We start from the raw sequence: 16,356 nt of genomic DNA on the forward strand, positions 1-16,356 counted from the left end.
TCTCACATGAGAAATTCTAATGACGGCGGGCTGCAGAGGACAGGGAGGAGAATTCCACGTCCTCCTTTTTCAGATATTCCACTCCAAGGTAGTGCCTCTCGTCTGGCGCGGCCAGTGATCTCCTGCTGGTGAGCTCATCAGTAGCAGCGAGTTAATTGAAAGTCTACGCCTGTGTTTTTTTTTTCGGGGGGGGGGGGGGGCGACCTCTCGGGGGCATTTCTCCCGTGCATCCAGTTCGCCAGAGCTTTTATTCATGTGGGTTTTCCTCTAATCCCCTCTACCCCTCCGATTTATTTTTTCATAATCATATTATCGTTCGGCAAACTCCCACTGTTGGCCCTGAGGAGGCTGTTGACAGCCGTGTGCCTCCTCAGACTCACAGGGTGTCACCAGCTGCCTTGACAAAAGAACTTCTGACAAAAGAGTTTTTTTTTTTCTTCTTTTTTTCAATATTCCTCTTAGATCCAAAACAGTTTTGGCATCTCAGACGAACAATGGGACGCTCCGAATACTCGAGATCATTTCCAAACACCGTCTCTCTGTCCTTTGCAATTTAACTGTTGTCTTGAAGAGCAGCAGCAGTGGCAAACTCGTGAGCTCTTACATCAGCGCAGTCGGCAAGTGGATCACTCGGCACGATCTTTTGTCTACAGGACCGTTGCGTCATCGTGCAGATTTTACAGTTTTATAGATGCAACAGGCATTTCACTGAAAGGGCTCAACTTGGCTCATCTTATGGATGCTGAAATGAATTCACTGTCACATAGTGAGGGAGGGAACAGTCTCAAGTTGAATAAATGCACAAGGATTCACTGAGGTTTTTAGGGATTTCTCTATAAATGTATCTCTGCAATGCTGCCCATATAACACATTAACAACCTTGTCTTGAATAGCTACAGCAGAAATTCAAGAACTGCAATTAAAAAAAAAATCTAGATTGATTTAACGTATTCTGTGTACACAGACTGGTAAATCCACTCTTACAAACAGCTTGTTTGTGTTGTGTTTTCTTTTAACAGGAAATTGTCTGTAGCAGAATTCTTTGTATCTTCATTTTTTCTCATCGTGACTTCTCTGCTGCATTTTCAAGACGCACATTAGGTCCAGAAATGTTTTGTAGAACACCAAGGTTAATCAGAGGGCAGGGTTTTATTTTATGGACAGCTTGTGCTAAAGCTGCGAGGTTTTGCGCTGCTGTTTCAGAGCTTGACCACCTGAGCAGATGCTCTGGAACCCAGGAAGTCTCGTGACAGCCCCTGCTGCTCATTGGGGAAGTGAACTGGTCGTTCGGTTTGTCTGTAAAATTTCCTGGCAGAGATGTTCTTCCACAGAACGTAAACTGTCTCTAGACCTTTTTTTTTGCTTGACGTTTTGAGCCAATGACATCATAAATTAGACTCTGTATGTGATCAAATATGCTTTAAGCTACTTAGATTAAGGCTGTGTAATGTGATAAGATGTTACATCTCCCAGTGCGTCACCTCAGTACCTTGCTGCAGCAAACCTCACTAACCTGAGTGTCAGTGCATATGAGCTCTACTGATAAGGTGAGACTTGCCTCAGTCTTAAAGTCTCTCCAGTGATTCCAGTGGAGACTCACCATGACACTAACCTAAATGGAGGGGGTTAGCGGGAGAGACGTGGTGGATCCTGGTTTGCCGAGAGCAAGGCTCAACCGAGTGGTCCTCCCTCCTCTACCTCAGCTGTGACAATAACAAAAACCATTCGGCTCACATTGTTCTGCCTCGTGTACAGCCGAGCCGGTCCAGATAAAACCCAGTGAGCCAAGTGTTCCGTAAATAAAACCTTCATCTCCTCCTCTCTGCGCTAAGCCGTATGACTACTGCTATTTATTTATTTATTTATTTATTTTTAGCTCAGTCAGAGTCAGCACTTTCCTACATGCCTCCTTCCTTTTTGTGTGACCGTGCATTATTTGCACCTCAGGGTGAGGACTGCACTACAGTGTGTCCTCCTGGCTTGTACGGACCAGGCTGCACGTCCACCTGCTCCTGCCACAACCATGCAACCTGCTCGGCGGTGGACGGCTCCTGCGCCTGCAGAGAAGGTAACCGCACCACAGAGTTCCTCTTAGTTAATGACAATAGCGATGCGCAACAAAGTGTTGTTTCAATGTCAGGTCAAATGTTGTGCTTTCAGAGGTAATATTTTTGCATGATGGTAATTTGAGTGAAGGTGAAGCAGCTTCATTGCGAGATCAGCATGGATGACGAGCACTGCGCCGCTTTGGGCCAACCGAGACCCGTCACTGTTGCCTTTCTATGGTCTTTAACCAGTCTGTCCTCTCTGACCTCTGACCCCTGGATTTAACAAAGCATTTTCCTCCAGACAACTACCACTCACTGACTCACTAGATCAGCAGTTTGTAAAAATAGACCAACCCGCAGGGCACCAATGACCAGGCCACGTTCAAAGTCCCTTAAATCCTCTTTCGTCATCATTCTGATGTTCACTTTGGCCGTCAGCACGTCACCTTCACTGTTGCGAGCGAGCAATTTAAGATTTTTAGTCAATAAACTGGCTGGTGAGTGTGTGCATCAAGTTTAGGATCCCTAGACTATATCTGGCCACAGTAAACGCATTGATTGTGGTCTGTTGATCTCGGTTTTAATGACTCCCTGTTTAAATTGTGTCATTGTTCCTTTCGAACCCTCGAGCTTGGGTTCAGGGCTCGAGTCGTGAACAACGGCACGCTTAATTTGCATCCCATCTTGCCCTCTCTTGTTTCCTTTCATTTCTGCTCCGAACTATCTAATAAAGGCGTAACCCCCGCCCTCTTTTAATTATATCAACACAGCCTTAACAAGATTAAGAGCTTACAGCAGTGCTTACAGCTCAGTGGGTGCTGCAATGGCTGGCGCTGAGAACAAACTCCAGCGAGACATTGGAATTATGGAGAAATAAAGATTTTTCCCTCATTAATCTACAGAGGGCAACATTTAATAATCATTCAGAAACATTCAAACATGAATGTCTGTGAAAATAATTTGTTTAACCTGATAAGGTCATTCTGTTTCTTGCATCAAGGGACTGTTATTATGTTTTCCCATTACGCATCCTCAAAAAAAATTCTTGTGATAAATTTTTATTATCACAATATTGTAAAGGTTTCCCTTATTAGTGCATGTGAGATGTTTTAATGCTTCAATAAATGTTTCCTTTAGTGCTTTTTTTCCTTTAGAGTATGAATGGCTTTGGGACCAAATTAAAAATTAACATCATTATGTTACCAGATTTTGTTGTAGTGAACCCGGCGCTACCGCAACAGCAACCTGCTTGCTTTGCATTAATATCAGTATTTCAACACGTCTGGCCGCTGTCACACCACAGGCTGGCAGGGCGTGGACTGCTCCATCCTCTGTTCCAGCGGCGCATGGGGCCTGGGATGCAATCAGACCTGCTTGTGTGCCAACGGGGCGGCCTGCGATCCGGTGGACGGTATCTGCACGTGTTCTCCCGGGTGGAGGGGAGAACACTGTGACGAGCCCTGCCAAGTAAAGCCTTTTTTTTTCTTTTTTTTCCCCCCCCCCATTTAAAGCACCACATGTGTAATGTTTTGTGTGTTGTTGCCAGTGTTCTGACAGCGACTTTCAATCACTTTCAGGATGGAACATATGGCCTGGAGTGCCGCGAGCGCTGCGACTGCAGCCATGCAGACGGTTGCGACCCGACGAGCGGCTACTGCCGCTGTCACCCCGGTTGGACAGGTCAGCGTTGCTCTAATGTGTATATAACAAAAACAAAACAAAACAAAACACGTGGATCTAAATTGTGTTTATTTATTCTCATCTCGGTTGGAAAGAAAAAAACAGTTTGAATTTGCGCGACAACATGTTCAGGCATTTTCATTGCTTGTCTTTGTGCGAGTTTATCAAATATTCAATTTGTCTTCGCCTCTTAGTGTACTCAGCGTGGGAATAGAAGTGGTGTTTGCGCATACTGTTACCACGCTTTTCTTTTTCGCCTTCCATCCAGTACGGCGTTTGCACAGTGTCTGAAAACTCTGCAGATAAAATTGTTTCTTCTAATTGAAGTAGTTATTTCTACTTTCTTGCGGTGGCTGCGGAATCTGACTGAACCAACTTTCATCATAGCATCCCCAGTCTTCTGACTTTTTTGAACCCTCACCAAGTCTGGATCCACACTGTTATCATCATCATTTTTATTGTTATATTGTTTTATTTTTTTTTTTCTTTTGCCCGCGTTTGCACTTTGCCACCCGTCAATTCAGACATGTGCTTCTCGGCAGAAGAGGTGCGGAGAGGCGACTGTGAATGTCGCAGCAAGGGTGAGGATCATTATGCTCAATATATGAAGCATCACATCTGAATGTCAAATGCAGGGGGGAGTTGGAGGGGGAACGGAGCCGAGGACCTGCTCGGCGAGCCCTGGGTGGCGAGGTGCAGTCGGGGAGGGAATAGATTCAGCGGGAAAGGTCAAGCCTGTGAGCTCTCAGCCCACCACGTTCAGCCTCCAGAGCTTAGGGCATTTATTCTGGGAAACAATGTGGGTTTTATTATCTGCGAGAACGGAGGCGGCAAAAAAAAGGAAAAAAAAAAACCCGGGTCTCTCATGCTCTGAATCCTGCACAAGTCGGGACCATCTGTCAGCCTTAATTGAGTCACAGGGGTGCAGCGCTGGGGGCGATGCGCGGCCCGATGGGCCGGACAAACACACATACGTATATGATTCAAAGGTGAATCTCGGAGGCCTCTCAAGGCCCCTCCGTCAAAGACGGCGAGCACCTGCAGAGAGGAAAGATGTGGGATTCCGCGTCACAGGACGTCTCCAAGACAGTCGTTCCTCGCCGTAAAAACACCGGCGTAAACTTCCAGACTGGAAACGCCTCTCTGTTCATCCTCGCTTGCTCCCTCAGTCAATTCTCCGCTGTGATGCATTTTTTGGGAGGGTTTTTGCCGCTGTGAAACTCTCAGGACGCTCGTTCTTCGGGAGCTTACAGCCGGGCAGCTTAGCGGCGGTTGCTCCGCTGTCGCAAGGCTGACATCAGCCAGCCGAGGTTCAAAGAGGCCTGCGAGTGAGTGGACACTCGGAGCAGCGACGCACTTTCGGAGGGGCAGCTCATTTATATATACATGTATATGTATGTGTATATATACATACATATGCATATAGTTATAGTAATTCGTAGGGTGTGTCCGATCTTTTGAGTGGTAGTGTGGCATGTATGTGTACATATATAAATATATATATCTATATATATATATATATATATATATATATATATATATATATGTATACATATATATATGTGTGTGTGTATATATATAGACATATATATATATTTGTCTATGTATATATATATATATATATATATATATATATATATATATATATATATATAATATATATATATATATATATATATATATATATATATATATATATATATATATATACATATATATATGTATAGACATATATATGTATAGACATACATATATATACACTACTACTTAAAAGATTGCTCTATGAATTTAATGTTGTTTTGACATTGCAGTTTCTCACTGAAGGCATCATAACTATGTATGAACACACATGGAATTATGTAGTAGATTTTCCAAAATAGCCTTTCATAAAAAGCATATTGAGAGTTATTTAACCTGTTTTTCTTTGCTGCATAATTACATACATCTTGTTCATATATTTGATGACTTCAGTGTCTATCAGTAGTGTAGAACAATAATTGCATGAGAAGGTGTATCCACACTTTTGACTGGTACAGTAAATGTAAAAACCCAGGGCTCCACCTCTCACCTTTGCCCTGGTTTGGTGACGTGCAGCCGATACCGCTGTGGCTGTTTGTTTACATGCACGGCGGAGAGAAAGAGAGACGTTTGCTCTCCTGCGCTGCACAAATTGGATGGTGAGACCTCTGGCACTTCTCAGAGGAAAACCGGCTTTGAAGAGACCTCAGCTTCTGGCTTTTCTCACCGCTTTCTTTTCCTCATCCACAGACACTCTGTTTGCCGCCATTAGACTGAAAAGCGCGCCGCTGCGCTGCCTGCATTCTTTCTCCGTCGGCAGAGGCGGTCACAGGTTTTATTTTCCCTTCTTCTTTTCCTGCCCGGCCTCGCAGAACCTCAAACACTGGGCCTTGCCCTCCTTTTGATGTCCGTGGCTGCACTTCTGACTAAATCACCGTTGCCGTGCCCCCTCCTCATCAGCACTAACATTTCCTCTCCTTTACTGCTCCACCGCAGCCGTAAGGCACCGCTGGTACAGTATAAGACGAGTCCCCAGAGTTTACTCCAGGTTTAATTCAAAGGTACTGCACTAATGCTGCTTTAATGGCCGCACTATTTTTCAGATATTCTCACTCAAAGGAAATTTAAAATGAGGCTTCAAACTAAGGGCTGGCTCTTGAAAGGTTGCAGGGTTTGTCTGTGTGTGTGTGTGTGTGTGTGTGTGTGTGTGTGTGTGTGTGTCTGTGTGTCTGTGTGTGTGTGCACGCGCGTGCGTGCGTGCGTGCGCCGGTGTCAGCGCAGTGATCTATTTTATTTCATGAACCGACGGGAACGGCCAGCATATGTGATTTTGCCACATGTTCTTTTGAAGACGCGGTTATTATCACTGCGAGAAAATTAGCCGCTTTGATGAATGTGCTAATTCCGCCACGTGCACAGTGCACAGCCCCCGTATAGGTGCTTTGCATTTGTTGATTGGAACCTGGCCAAACACGCAGGGACACTTGCGGAGAGTGCACTCGGAGCCCGTGCGCCTCCCTGGCGGCTCCACACGCGAGCCCCGGCTCGGCTGAAAGAGAATGGGAGACAAGCTCGGCCTCTCAGGAGACCCAACCCTGTTAATCAACACAGTGCACTGGCAGGGAGCCCCAGTCAGATCAAAAATAAAAATGAATTTGGAAAGCAGAAACTCTGAGTCTGAAAGGAAGTGAAGTGAGCCCAAAGAAACTCTCCAAACAGAGGCTTCTTCATTTTGGGGCTAAAAATCAATCGAGGCTGAACGCCGAGGGAATAAGACTCAGAGACGCTGCTGTCCCACTGTCCAATCTGCCCTGTGATCACAGTGTGGGTTATAGATAGATAGATAGATAGATAGATAGATAGATAGATAGATGGACCAGGCATGGGCAAACTATGGCCCAGGGGCCATTTGCGCCCCATTAAGCTCTTTAATCCGGCCCACCAATGCTTGAAGAAATGATGTTAATAGTCAGGAAGTCATAAAATAGCTGTACCATTTTTCAGTCTTTTAAGACTCATTTCAATAAAGAGCTAAATACCATGGGGCTTCAAAGACCCTGATTTTATTGTTACTTTGCTTTTGTTCATTTTCAAATGACATCAATGCAACAAGTTTTCTACATATCCCATGATATATTTTTCCCTCCTATGAGGTGGGTCACCAAATCACTCCATCCATCTGCTCCTGCTCCGGCCCCCTCTGTCACAATTTATAACCCATTGAGGCTCACCAGTCAAAAAGTTTGCCCACCCTTGGTAGATAGATAGATAGATAGTTAGATAGATAGATAGTTAGGTAGGTAGATAGATAGATAGATAGATAGATAGATAGATAGATAGATAGATAGTTAGGTAGGTAGGTAGGTAGGTAGGTAGATAGATAGATAGATAGATAGATAGATAGATAGATAGATAGATAGATAGTTAGGTAGGTAGGTAGATAGATAGATAGATAGATAGATAGATAGATAGATAGTTAGGTAGGTAGGTAGGTAGATAGATAGATAGATAGATAGATAGTTAGGTAGGTAGGTAGGTAGGTAGATAGATAGATAGATAGATAGATAGTTAGATAGGTAGGTAGATTGATAGATAGATAGATAGATAGATAGATAGATAGATAGATAGATAGATGAAATTCACATCACATTTTCTATATTGTAATATTGTCAGAACATTAACGTTTGATGCTCGCTCCGCGTGCATTTGCTGACTATTTGTCAACACAATGTGCCTGCAGGAATACACTGTGACAGCGTGTGCCCACAAGGCTTCTGGGGACCCAACTGTTCAGTCAGCTGCTCCTGTCAGAATGGAGGTTCCTGCTCTCCGGCAGACGGCACGTGTGTGTGCGCACCTGGATACAGAGGGACCTCGTGCAAACGAAGTAAGCGCTCGCTCTGTTTCTCACTTTCAAGGCTCCGCGTGATCTTCATCACTTTTCAGCTCTATGTTTTTTCTTTTTTTTTTTCCCCCTCTGCACCATCAGTTTTCAAAATGAGAAACCCAGTCGATCTCTAGTGTAAAAACTGGATGTTTAGTCCGGTGTTTGCAGCGTCCCAAAAAGATTTTCACTTTTAGCTTCCTGCTCAAATTCATTTACTCCTCCTAATTATTAATTTGCAAGCGTGACCCTAAAGAGAGAGGAAAGAAACACAAAGCTGGCGGCCTTGTCACCAAGTTTGGTTGTATCGGTGCCCTTAGTGACATCACAAAGGGGGGCAAATTTCCAGAACTTTGTGTGTTCTGACAAGTGGAACAAGCTAACCAAATGACTGCTGGACTTTTCCTAGTTAGTAAAACAACCGTCAGAGGGACTTTTTCACCCGAAACAAGGCCTCTGAAATTTGAAAACGACGCCAGTCGACAGTTGACAAACTGCGGCAACCTTGATTTGATCTTTGGAGAATTGTTGAAGCGTGATCCCGCTGTGGAGGAGCACTTAGTTGTCAGTCGCCGCAACTGCTCGAGTATAAGTCCTTCATCACGGCTATCACTTAATCAGGGTCTGTACCCCTAGCGTGCGCACACACACACACACGCACACACACGCACACACTCACCCCTCCACTCTGTCCTCCACAACCAAGTCGCAGCGGGAGCCTGGCGGTCCTCGCCCCGGGCTCATCAGAGGGCGTTCTCACCCGGAGTGGCGGCTCTGCTTTCCGAACGGGGGTCTGTCTCGAGTGATGGACTCGCTGATTGGAAGCGAAATTCACCGTCACAAGCCCGTAAACAGCAATTGGGGGGGGGGGCGAACAGGTGCCCGCCGGGAGTCCCCGTCGTGTGCGCCTAACACACCGTCCTCCTCCTCCACCTTTGCTGTTTACAGAGATAATGCACTCGTCTGGGGGGGGGAAGCCTCATTAACTGCAGTTTTCCCTGTTGAAACTTTAATTGCAGGACGCCACTCCCCCCCCCCCTCTTCCCCACCAGGGACCGATGGAGGTGTCTCACAGCTGTCGCTTCAATCAAAACAAAGCTCCGCAGGGGGCACTTAATGCTGCACGCTTGCCCTCAAACACCTCATCGTTTCTTTTCGGTCTATCCCGGAAAGTTTTCTTATTTTGAAATGAGCCGATTGTCCTTCACCTGCCCAAGTCACCGGTGACAGAACCCCCCCCACACACACACACACACACACACACACACACACACCCCCAAGGAAACAATGCATCACAAAAAAATAATTTTTATTTTGTCAACCTCTTCCCTTAATTGCAGTTTATAATCTTTGCCTGAAAAGTTGGTGTAATTACCTCCGGATCTCCCCTTAGATATTTGCCGAATGTGAAACTCTTTCAACGAAATTTGAATTATCAAAGCACGTCCTGCCAATTATAGATCATTAAGCTGCGACCAAAGACCCGACATAAAGGGGACTTTTCACAGTTTGCCAAACTTTTTTTTTTTCTCTCTCAAGTGCGAGATTAATGGAAGTGATTACAATAAAGTCTGACTTTCCTGCTCCCTCCCTCCCCTCGCTGTCTCCTCTTGTTTCTTCTCCTTTATATCTTCTGGTCTCCACTCTTTTTTTCCTCTCCGCTCCCTTGATCACACTCGTCTTGCCCCGTTTCATTATTACATACCTCTTGTCTCGCTGACTGATTTCCTCTCTCCCCTCCCGCCCCCCCGCCGACACTGCTTGCAGTCTGCTCTCCGGGCTTCTACGGGCACCGCTGCAGCCAGTCGTGCCCGCAGTGCGTGCACAGCACCGGGCCGTGCCATCACATCACAGGCCACTGCGAGTGCCTGTCCGGCTTCACCGGCTCCCTGTGCAACCAAGGCGAGTAGCCCTCCTGCGTCCCATTGACCTTTTCCCCGCTTTTACTCCTCCTGTCTCCATTCAGCCGCCGTGAAACTTTAGGCTCTGCCGCCGCAAAGAATTTCAGGCCTTTTTTTGTTCGGGGACTCATCCTGGCATTTCGTCTCGTAATGGGGATTTTATTTTATCTGTCTATAACACACACTACCTATATATCGTATAGTATACGATACTATACTACTGGAAAGGAGTAAGGATCGCATGAGAAGGTGTGGCCAAACTTCTGACTGGTAGTGTAAGTGTTTATACTGTCTCTGATCTGCTGGCTCCAAAGTGTCTGCTGTGTCTTTCAGATTGTGGTGCTTGCTTGTTCCTGCATGCTCGATGTGATGTTTGTGTTTTTTGTTTTTTTGCCCTGACCTCCCACACCTGTTTTATGATCAAAGGACTGTTTACAGTAGGACACAGCGAAAGATGATCACTTCCTTTTATGGTGAGCAGTAACAGTGGGGCAAAGCGGATGACAGCAGAGAAAAGACAACACTGTCTTCATGTCATAACGTCACCCATTTGGACAGAACACTCTGTGGGAAGGTTGCCTTTGAGAGCTGGAAAGCCAGATTGCGATTGTTCAGTGAAGACTTCATTTCCGCCACAACAGTCCTGCCTTGAGACGGCATTAAACCCAGAATATGAAAAATGTGAAAGCGATGGGAGATTCGTCACTCGGAGTCCGCAGCCCGCAGACTTGTGAGTTGTTCCTCGCGGTTTGTTTTAAGAGTCAAATCGGAGCTCTTTTTGTTTCTCAGCTGTTGCTCTGCGGATTCATTAAGATGTGCGGATGGTGCGCCGTCTCTCGCGCTGGCGTCTCGGCCCTGAGACTTTGAATAATGGCTGCTATCAGTGCACCGCAGACCAAACGGGAGAAAAATAACCTTCAACAATATTGCCGAGGCCTGCTTGTGTTCCGACGGAGAATACGTCAAGTAAATGTTGCCGTCCCCGCTCCTCATCCCGCTGCACAGAAATCGCTTCTTCATTTTTTTGTTCTTTATTTATTTTGCAAACAAACAAAACAAGGAGCACATGAGCGTGTTTTGTCTTGTTAAATTTCATTTTGACGGCGGGAGCGGCAAAGCGTTTTTTTCCTCGGCGCGTTCGCCTTGAAAGTGTCGGTGGAGCCACGCAGAGGAGATAATAAAAAAAGAACAAGTGGTTTGCCACCTGCGTCTGGCTTTCATTCTCTGCCTTGTTTAAAATCATGACTCATTTCAGTTCCTTCGTACATTGAGGGGGAAATTTCCCTGCCAGATTTCTCAGCGTCACCGCGCTCAATGAATGTAAATTTAGCAACATATTGCATTTGGTTAGCAAGTCTTTGCAGTCAGCGAGGCCAAATATATGCAGGACTTTTCTCCGACATAAATCTGCTCCCCATCAATGCGCCTATAGACTGTGTGGTTTTTTTCATTCCTAATAATGTACTTTTTTTTCTCCACATAAATTACAGATAATGATTTTTGAATTCTCTTTCATGGCTTTGAGCACTGTCTCGGAAATAAAAGTTTAATAGGTAGTCTTAAGAAAGATGGAGAACATATATATATTTATTTATATATATATATATATAAAGAAAGATCTGGTCCTAATTCGTTGTGCTGTAATTACTCGTGCGGAGGCCACGAGGGATGATGGTGGCCCACAACATCTCCTCTCGCTGAGCCCGGTTGGTGTCCTCACTTGTCCTCTGTCCGGCACACCAAGTCCCAGCCTAATGAAGCTCTCCTGGTGTGTTGAGGCTTGAATCCCCACAAGTGGCAGCCTCATGGCCTTAATGACAACCTGCTTAGGGGAGCTTTAAAGAGCTCTCGTGGAAGGGGGGGAAAAAGAAAGGGGAAAAAAATGGCACGAAAGCCAGTTGAAATGTAATCATTAAAATGTGCCCACATGAAAACAAGTCTCTTTCGCAGTCAGCCAGTCAGTCAGCCAGCCAGCCAGCCAGCCATCGGCCGTCATATTTCCAACTGCTGGTTCTGTTCTCTCGTTCGGCAGGAGACCCTTAGGTGCGCGCGGCGCCACGCTCGCGGCTCCCTGATCCTGATTGTTCGCCGCACCGGGGCTCAAATTTCCACGTGGCCCAACAAGCAACACACAACGGAGGTTTCATTGGAAAATGGCATCTTTTATTGAAGAGTGCGGGAGAGCATTGAAATATTAATTCCATTAAAAATGTATAGGCTGGTGTGTGTGTACATGGTCTATTTTAATTATGTGGCACATCACTCATCCGACTCTTGCAAGTGGAAATGGGGCATTTGCTGCCTGCCGGAGGCTGTGATTGACTTTTTTTGTGTGTCTTTTTTCCTTTTTCTTTCTTTTTTTTTCCTGTTTAAACTGCCTGCTTCTCTCTGTGTCCACTTACAATAGAACAATATTGCCCGCGCGAGATATGTGTCCACTCGGCCTTTCAAACCGCCTCCTCTTTGTGCTCAGACTCCGGTGCCGGGAGGTCAACGGCTTTCACTGATCCTCCCCCTTCTCCTCATTGTGTTCCTTTTAATTGTTTGCTTGTTGTCGGTTCTTTTTTTCCCCCGCAGTCTGTGCGAGCGGCCGGTTCGGCCGAGCCTGCTCCGAGATCTGCCGCTGCACCAACAACGGCACCTGCAACCCCATCGACGGCTCCTGCCAGTGCTTCCCCGGCTGGATCGGGGAGGATTGCTCCCACGGTGTGTTTGTCACCTCCCCCCCCCACCCCCCACCCCCAACAACAACCACCCCTCACCCCCCCTCACCCTTCCCTGTCGTTCCGTCTCCACTCCCACATTTACCTCCCGCGCGCATCAATCATTCCCACGACCCGACGCGAGTTCCCAGAGCCCGTCCCCGGTCCCTGGCTTATGTGGAACAGATAGTGTACTTAAATGATTGTTGTAATACATTATGCCCTTTGATTTACTGCACCCAAGGCCAAAGATCATTAGTGGGAGCTCTGAGCCGCCATGCCTTGGGAAATTGATGTGTGTTTTTTTTATTGCTTTAACTGCTTGGAGTAAAAATACCTTATGATCGGATTGATGTTACATTAGCCGGGCTTTGCTTTATTCAGCCCGACGCATAAGTGCGCCCGTATATCACAGGTTATGGGCCGGTTGGTTCTGCAAGGGCAGTGGAATGTGCACATGGGGAGTCAGTGGTGGGATGGCAGCGTGTGTGTGTGTGTGATGCAAAGCTTGACTGTGTCTCTGCCCCCCCCCCCACTCCTGCAGCCTGTCCGTCTGGACACTGGGGGCCCGATTGCCTCAACTCATGTAACTGTCACAACGGAGCCCAGTGCAGCGCCTATGATGGGGAGTGCAGGTGCAGCCCCGGCTGGACTGGACTCTACTGCACACAGCGTGAGTCTCTACCACCCCCCACCCCCACCCCCCCCACCCCAACACCCTCTCTGCTCAGTAGGCGCACAGTGTCATCTGCTGGCAGGCTTGTAGAACTGCAGCAGAAAGTAGGCAAGAATCTTTTTCTTTTTTTTTCTTTTTTTTTTTTTCTTTTTAGGCCGAAGGATAGATTTGGATTGTGTCAGTTTTTATTTGAAGTCTTTCTCTTTTCTTTTTTTTTCTTGTTTGAGTTCTGTCAGTCAAAAGAGCATTTTTAAAATCACATAGCACTCGATCCCCTGAACTGATGCGCAGTTGATTTAATTCGCTGCAGGAAGTCATCAGTCCATCAATGTGACTTTCATTTGTGTTTTCGTGCCCGTATTATACCTTGCCCCATCTTGTTTCCTTTTCTCATCAGACTTTCATACTGCATATGTGTGTGTTTTTGTCTCACATCGCCCATCCGCTTGTTTCTCTGCTGCAGCAGGAAATATTGCACTTCTCTCTGGTCTCTGATTGCGCATGCTGCAGGGTCAGTGAATGCTATTGATTCCCCGCTCTTTTCTTGTCATATGACCTTGACTCTTTACCATTGTCTTCCTCCTGCCATCATTGTCTCCTACCCCCCGTCCCCCCCCGTCCCCCCCCACAACTCCCCGTCCCAATATTTTATACATGTCTGTCCCAGGCTGTCCTTCAGGGTTCTATGGCCGCGACTGCTCTGAAGTCTGTCGCTGCCAAAACGGCGCAGACTGCGACCACATCACCGGCCAGTGCGCGTGCAGGACGGGCTTCATCGGGACAGGCTGCGAACAGAGTTGAGTGTGTGTGTGTGTGTGTGTGTGTGTGTGTGTGTGTGTGTGTGTGTGTGTGTGTGTGCACACGCACATGCACACGCACACGCACACGTGCACGCGCGTATTTCATAAACACTTTGGCTCCCACTCTGGGAGTCCTTTAACTTTGATGGATGCTGTAAAGATCCCTTTGCTCCTCGCAGAGTGTCCTGCCGGTACATTTGGGTACGGCTGCCAGCAGCTGTGTGAGTGCCTGAACAACGCGACCTGCGACTACGTGACGGGGACCTGCTACTGCAGCTCCGGCTACAAGGGCATCCGCTGCGACCAAGGTGAGAGGTGGCCGCGGTGGTCGGATGGGGGGCGGGGGGGGGGCCCACCGCCGGCGGCGCTCGCGTCGCTTCAACTGGGTGTCTGAGCAGCCGCCTGTTTTCTCTGCAGCAGCTTTGATGATGGAGGAGCTGAACCCCTACACCAAGATTAGCCCGGCGCGGGGCTCAGAGCGGCAGTCTGCGGGCGCCGTCATGGGCATCATCTTTCTTCTGCTTATCATCATGGCCATGCTCAGCCTGTTTGTGTGGTACAGACAGAGGCAGAGGGACAAGGGACACGAGATCCAGCCCAGCGTGTCCTACTCGCAGGCCATGCACATTGCCAGCACTGACTACTCTCTGTCTGGTGAGATACTTTCAAAAACTGCAACAAAAAAAAAAAAATGTGTTTACTGTCATCATATGTTAATAAAGAGAATCCATCCATCCCTTTTCAATACCTCAGGGTCACGGGGCTCTGCTGGAGCCTCACCCAGCTGTCACTCAGACACTCTGGACAAGTCACCAGTTGCTAATAAAGGGAATAGATTAATTGTTACTCTTATTTTCTTTTGTTCATCAAAATAAGTTGCGATGTAAGGATGTTAACTGCTTGACAGTTTCGACTGTCACCAAGGATTAATTGTTGCTGGCACAAAAAAAGTCTTGACTTCATTCTTGATATAGTGGGGGGAAAAAAAGTTTCTTTAAAGCGACACACTCGGTTTGTCTTTTAAGTTTTTGAAATTGTACTTTTTAATTAGTTGAGTTTATCGTAGCCCCTAAGGAAGAAGCAAGTAAGCCTGATGAAAAAGGCCTTTCTCCAAACCTCCCAGAGTGTCAATCAGAGGTCAATCAGAGCCAGAGCGGCGGCGGCGGGAGCAGCGTTGCGAGCGGCCAGTGCTTCTCCAACCCCAGCTACCACACTGTGGCCCAGTGCAACGTCGTCTCCACCATCTCCAGCAACCTGGACGGCACCCTCACCCACAAGGTACGGCCGCCGTCACGTCGACAGCGCTGCATTTCTCCAGTTTTCAATGCTTAATGTCAGTGCGACTCTTCTCTTCCTCCCGCAGTCAGGCACCCTGAAAAGCAGGAACAGCTCAGAGTGGAGGGCCTACTGCAACCTCAGCGACATAGGTCAGCCCCCCCCCCCCCCGCCCCCACCTACCGCCGTGACACACCGCGTACCTCGCTGAAGCTCTGTACTCTGACGAGCCGCCTCTTCAAGGGCGTGCGAGACGCGGACGAGAAAAAAAAAAGGAAAAAACATGATATAGGCAGCGGCGTGGACGCGGCCGCCCTGCTGTGAATGAAGATGAACCAGGGGTTTCTTGTTAGACGTAACCTCTGCTCTGGGTTTTGATGAAATATGCGAGCTGGAAAGAGAAAGCAGTGGTGCCGAGGTCAACAGGGGTCAACGTGAGCTCATTAGTTCTTTTTTTTCCCCCCACCGGTACATTTTTCTATGATTGCTTACAGTGAGTCAGATAGCGCTCTGCGGCGCTGTGAATTATAGAAAAATTAAGCGCGACAGAAAAATTGGTCAGCGGCAGCTGAGGTCTTTAATTCCTTTAAAGCAGCACAGGCACATTTGATGACGCTGACTAGAATCCCTTTTAAACGCTCTTTAGTCCTTAACTGCCTATAATGCATGTTGGTGCAATTCATTGGGTCATTTAGTGTTGTTACAGGGCCTGTGGAAATCATAATTATTATTTAATAACCCAATTGATAATAACACTTTAACATATTAGAAATCATCTCCTCCTCAGTTGCCTGCAGTTCAAATACAGAATAGATTTAATTTGTCCTTTAAATAGACATAAAATAGACACAATGTTCTATTGTGGACTGTGG

General features: G+C 46.9%; 1 protein-coding gene across 1 annotated transcript in view; it reads left to right on the forward strand.

Annotated features, from left to right (window-relative positions):
* megf11 (multiple EGF-like-domains 11) overlaps positions 1–16,356 on the forward strand; it is a 59,810-nt gene that overhangs the window by 40,809 nt on the left and 2,645 nt on the right. Inside the window, exons 11-22 of the mRNA XM_076042835.1 lie at positions 1,948–2,068; positions 3,352–3,515; positions 3,626–3,728; positions 7,987–8,133; positions 9,898–10,032; positions 12,609–12,737; positions 13,278–13,406; positions 14,077–14,205; positions 14,389–14,517; positions 14,627–14,863; positions 15,333–15,487; positions 15,573–15,636. Coding sequence (XP_075898950.1) covers positions 1,948–2,068; positions 3,352–3,515; positions 3,626–3,728; positions 7,987–8,133; positions 9,898–10,032; positions 12,609–12,737; positions 13,278–13,406; positions 14,077–14,205; positions 14,389–14,517; positions 14,627–14,863; positions 15,333–15,487; positions 15,573–15,636 — 1,642 coding nt within the window. The remainder of the gene's footprint in view (positions 1–1,947; positions 2,069–3,351; positions 3,516–3,625; positions 3,729–7,986; positions 8,134–9,897; positions 10,033–12,608; positions 12,738–13,277; positions 13,407–14,076; positions 14,206–14,388; positions 14,518–14,626; positions 14,864–15,332; positions 15,488–15,572; positions 15,637–16,356) is intronic.

Source organism: Nelusetta ayraudi, unplaced genomic scaffold (genome assembly GCF_046127955.1).
Source record: "Nelusetta ayraudi isolate G7.1 ecotype Tasmania unplaced genomic scaffold, CSIRO-AGI_Nayr_v1 ptg000071l, whole genome shotgun sequence".
Lineage (NCBI taxonomy): Eukaryota > Metazoa > Chordata > Actinopteri > Tetraodontiformes > Monacanthidae > Nelusetta > Nelusetta ayraudi.